Here is a 5,502-nt window from a genome sequence, read left to right on the forward strand (position 1 = left end):
TTTAGATTTTAGTTTTAGATTTAAAATTTATTTTTTGCAAATTTGATCAATAATATTATTGTTAAATAAACACTTAAGAGTAAAGTGAGTAAATAATATTTATCTTCACATAAAATCTCAACTATATAGTACCTATCACTTCAAACCTATATTATATTATTTATAATATATTGAAAAATGTTTAATTACATTTAAATATAATAATATTACAAACTATTAACTACTTATACCACCATAGTACCTGGAAAATAATTGTAGGTACCTATTGTCAAAAATAACTTTATTGATAAAAATAATAAATTAATATAGGTATTATGTAATTGAATTAAAACCTATCCAATAGATGAGAATATTGTTTAAAAAAAAATATTAAATAAAAATATACAATTTATACAATATAAATAATGATATATAGTATACATATAATTAAATAGAAACTATTCAATATTTATAACTTAGAAATAACTGATAATAAATGTAAAATATAAAATAAAGCGTACCTAACCTGGAATTGTATGTTTTAAAATCAAAACCTGTTGTTACCATTAACAAAAATTATGATACTTCAACATGCGCTTAAATTTGTTTTATTCTATATTTTGCATTGATAATATTCATATTTATTTTGTAGTTTTTAATTGAATTATGTAATTTATTGATACATTCAGACTTTTTATTGTTTTTTTTTCCATAGCATTAAAATATTCAACAAAAGTGAAAATTTAAAAGTTTTTAAATTTAAATTGGTTTATACAGTTTTTTATCATAGAATTACTTTACAAATCATAATTATAACTTCTTTACTGAATAAAATTGAACATAACTAATTATTTTATTATTAATGATAATAATTTAAAAAGTCCTATATTATAATATGTAGATAAGTCGAAAAATATAAGTACACTATTATTCAATTTGAAAATTACCAAATTACCTAATCAGTTCAATATGAATTACTGAAAAAAACTAAAAAAAAATTGTCAGGTAATTTAATAATAGTCACCGAAGGTTCAGAGTACAATATTATATTTCCTAGACGAGGAAGGACTTTTTTGTTTTAAATTTGACCAAATTTGAGTTTTAACCTTATAAAATACATTATAATTCAATAGTTTACCTTGTATTGTTAATGGGATAAATTATTTTCATATTAAACTTTATAACTTTGTTATAACCTTCCAAAGAATAAGACATAGTTTGCAGGATAAGCGCTAAAAAAATTATGATTCTTACAATGTTTTTAGTAAGTTGTAAGTACTTATCATATTGAGTAATAATAGAACACATTCATAACTAATAAATAGTTGTACACTTAAACATCTGATATATCAAATAAAATTAATATTGTGGTCCAAAAACATGTTCTAATTGTCTTATAAATTCTTAAAAAGAGTACAGCTGTAGAATGGTTCCTTTGCATAATTAAATGTATTTGTATACACATTGACATTACAAATGTTTAAATATAATTAATTTATTAGTGGTTTTATTACTTCACAACATTTTATTTTTCAATAGAAATAGTTGGTATAAAATCTGATGTATGGAAAAACATTTCATTCAATATCAGTAGTAAATATAATGAAAACATTACTCCTGCAGCTCTTAGAGTTCGAGTTGCTCTGAATCGTGGTGGAATTAGAAACAAATTGGGACTGATATCATCAAAAGAAAATAAAGATGATTTTAGAACAGGTAAATCGTAAATGTTAATTTGATAAAATTGTATTCATAAATAATTAACTCTAGAGTACCTACCCCTAATTAATTACACATAGTTATCAGACTTCCTAAGTTTCATAATGTCTTAATTTAGGTAAATATTTTTTTAATTATTATGTTATATTGGTTTTTAGTTTGTTCTCCTTGCTCAGATGATGATGAGACGGTTGTATATAATGATCTTGAATTTTCTATTACATTTTCTGATAACGAATGGCAAGCTATTAAGCCTAAAACTAGAACATATGAGGAAAAACAAGGTCCAAGAACGTATCAAATAATGTCTCCATATGAATGGACTAATATCATACAAGAACATTTCTTTATGCATACAAGACTTCCATGTTGTCTAGTCTTTAAAAAGTCTTACGTTAATGTAAATTATGGGACATACATATCAGTACGTGGCTGTTGTTCTGATTGTGGTTCAGTTTTTGAAGGATCTATAAAACAAATTCCTGACAATGATTCTAGGTAAGATAACATACAATTATGTTTGTATATTCAATAATTTGATATCAATGGTGCGAGCTGATAAAAGTTTAAAAACAATCATAAGTTAATTTATGAAAAATATATTATAAAAAATATAGGGAGGCGTATACATTTTTTATACTTACTCCTACTTAATACCATTCTTGAGTGTGCCATTGATAAATAATTAGATTGACTATTGTGGTACTAATGTAATTTAAATATTAAACACATTAATTTGTTATTTTTTTTACAGAGTAATAATGGAATGCAGATATTCTGGTTCCTATAATATCTCACATTCAAAAAAACGCAAGTTAATGGGCACTCAAAAAATCCGTGCTGTGTCAGCAATGCTTGATAAACATATAGATCCTTCAGTTTTCAACCGCAAGGAAGCAAAACGTTTGATGAAAGAGGGTAATTTAAATGATATAACATTTTTTCCCCAATATTTTAGGCTACCGATTAAATTATGTATAAAATAATGCTTGAAGTAAAAAAAATTATTAATTTCGTTGAAGTGTTTAGTTTTAAAAATATATTATATTCTTACAATGCTTGTAATTCTAATATGAAGAAACAGGATATCATTCAAATTACTATATTATGTATATTTTATACCAAGTAGTAAGTTTTTTTTGTGAATCAAATATTCCTTTTTTTAAAGGAGGTGTTATAAAAAATAACATTTGACCATATTGTAAAGTAGTTTATCTTTCACCATTTTACTATAGATATACCTTGCTACGCCAATGCTTTAATCAAGTCATATCATCTTTTATATATTAATAACTTTTGTTATAATTATTTTGGATTTGTTCTAACTATTGCACACATTGTAATTTCTTTAAAACCTTGTCCATTTACATTCATAAAATACAATATTTTCAAAACAAGATTAAGAAATAATTTTAGTACCCTTAGATAAGTTTTTATTCTTCAACATTTTGAAATGAATATTTTTTAGGAGATTCTACCCCAGCTCAAATACCAAACAATCAAACTCTAAGAACAGCTAAGAGTAGAGCAATAAATGCCGAACGGTATCATTCCAATCCAATAGTTGCTGTAAATATTATGAAACACTGTGAAACTTATTGCTCAATTATTCGAAATGTTGGATACGATGGGTTTTTTGTTCATTTTTGGAGCAACCTGCAATTACAGATATACAAAGAATGCTATTCTAGAGTCAAAATACCAACTATGTCGTTTGATGCAACAGGTGGATGTTGTAAGAAAATTAAGAGGTCGAATGGCGATCAAAGTAGTCATCTGTTTTTGTATGAAGGTGTTATGGAAATAGAAGGTAAAACATTTACTGCACTATCAATGATTTCAGAACAACACGATACATTATCCATCTACTCTTGGTTGGACCGTTGGCTTAGATGTGGCATTAAACCACCAAAAATGATTGTATGTGATCAATCATTAGCTCTAATGTCAGCCATCGTTCAATCATTCACACAATACAAGTCACTACAGGCATACTTAGAATCATGTTACAAATTAATTTTTAATCCAAATGATAGAACTTGCTCTGTATCCACATGCTATATTAGAAATGATGTAAACCATTTTATTCATTTAATAACCAAATGGACTCCTTTGAAAAATGTTAAGTTTGCTCGAACAAAATCACTGTTTGTTAGATCCATGGCACTATTAATATACTGTAATTCAATTGAAGAAGCCAATAAAATACTCAAAGCTATTTTTAATGTAGCTTTGAGTCAATACGATGGTCGTATTTTAGTATCAAATAAACAATTAACAGAAGATACTATATGTGCCTCAAGTAAAAAATATCTGCAATCTTTGATTTCCAATAAAATGGCATACCTGCAGGAGTATGATACCTATATTGATGAAAATAGTACAGCCAAAGAACTTTCCGAAGATCATGATCTTGAAGAATTACGTGAAGATTTTTTTGGTTCATTTGATATTTGGGCATCATCAATAGCTGAGCAATGTAAAATGGAAGTTCAAACAAATGAAGGTGATATTGACAATGCACAATATACTCCAGAAATTGTGCCTCTTATAATTAAGGCCATGAAGTTATATCCTTGTTGGTCAGGTATCATGAGAAAAACATTTGGTTTTGGAGAAGCTTCAGCTTCCAGTGCCCGGATAGAAAGTAATTTCAATCAACTTAAAAATAGAGTTTTTAAAAGTGATAATTTACCACTAAGAATTGATACATTTTTAGACAAGATTATTTCTTATTATAAAGGCGATCACTTACTGATACAAAATAATATTCCGCTTAAAAAAATATATGGCACTAACACAACTCCATTAAATCAATCAAGTGATTCTGATATTAAAAATCAGAATGAAAATGCAGAGTATAAAAAAGTTGATAAAATTTACATAGACACAGTGACACTTGATAAAAATTCAAATACATTTTTAGAATGTAATACAGAAACAAATGCTGAAGAACAATGGCAAAAGAAAGAGATGTCAACAACATTTAAAAATAGTCTATCAACAAAATCTTACCTTAATCCACAAGTAGGATTTGAGCACCTCAATGTCAACCAAAAAGTATCAGAAAAACAAATTGTATTTTTAAAAAATGGAAATAAATTCAACAGTAAAACTCATAATGATAATGATGATGCTGAGTACGAAAAAATTGATAAAATTCACATAGATACAGTGACACTTAATAAAAATTCAAATACATACATTTGTAATTATACAGTTACTAACAATTTAGATGAAAAGTTGAATGAAAGTCAACAAATCAATGAAGAAGTATCAGGTATCCTACATCCATGTTTAGCGTGTAGTAATGGTGATTTTCCTACAGGAGCCCATCGTTGTGTACAATGTACCAAGCCAGTTCATTCATTTGGCTGTTCGGTAAAAAATATAGATAGTGATGAGGGATATGGTGAGACACGGATTTGTTTGACCTGTGTAGAATGTAATACAGAAACAAATGCAGAAGAACAATGGCAAAAAAAAGGGAAGTCAACAACATTTAAAAATAGTCGATCTAAAAAATCTTACCTTAATCCACAAGCAGGATTTGAGAACATCGATCTCAACAAAAAAGGATCAGAAAAACAAATTGTATTTTTAAAAAATGGAAATACTTTCAACAACAAGCCTCAGACAATAAAAAACATAGGAAAAGTTATATTAAGAAATACTTGTTCTGTTGATTCTATATTAACATCATTGGCCTATGCAGCTGCAGACAGTAGTAACTATCTCTCATTCTTGGTAAAACATGAAAAATCTGATAAAACAGCAAAATTTATAACTAGAATGTTAAGTACA

At 26.7% G+C, this 5,502-nt stretch overlaps 1 protein-coding gene across 1 annotated transcript in view; it reads left to right on the plus strand.

The window, feature by feature from the left end:
- The first annotated feature begins 2,434 nt into the window (after positions 1 to 2,434).
- LOC115033146 overlaps positions 2,435 to 5,502 on the plus strand; it is a 6,491-nt gene continuing 3,423 nt past the window's right edge. The window contains exons 1-2 of the mRNA XM_029485228.1: positions 2,435 to 2,616; positions 3,167 to 5,497. Of these exons, the coding sequence (XP_029341088.1) occupies positions 2,460 to 2,616; positions 3,167 to 5,497 (2,488 nt within the window). The 5' untranslated portion in view covers positions 2,435 to 2,459. The remainder of the gene's footprint in view (positions 2,617 to 3,166; positions 5,498 to 5,502) is intronic.

This window comes from Acyrthosiphon pisum, chromosome X (assembly GCF_005508785.2).
Source record: "Acyrthosiphon pisum isolate AL4f chromosome X, pea_aphid_22Mar2018_4r6ur, whole genome shotgun sequence".
Classification (NCBI taxonomy): Eukaryota; Metazoa; Arthropoda; class Insecta; order Hemiptera; family Aphididae; genus Acyrthosiphon; species Acyrthosiphon pisum.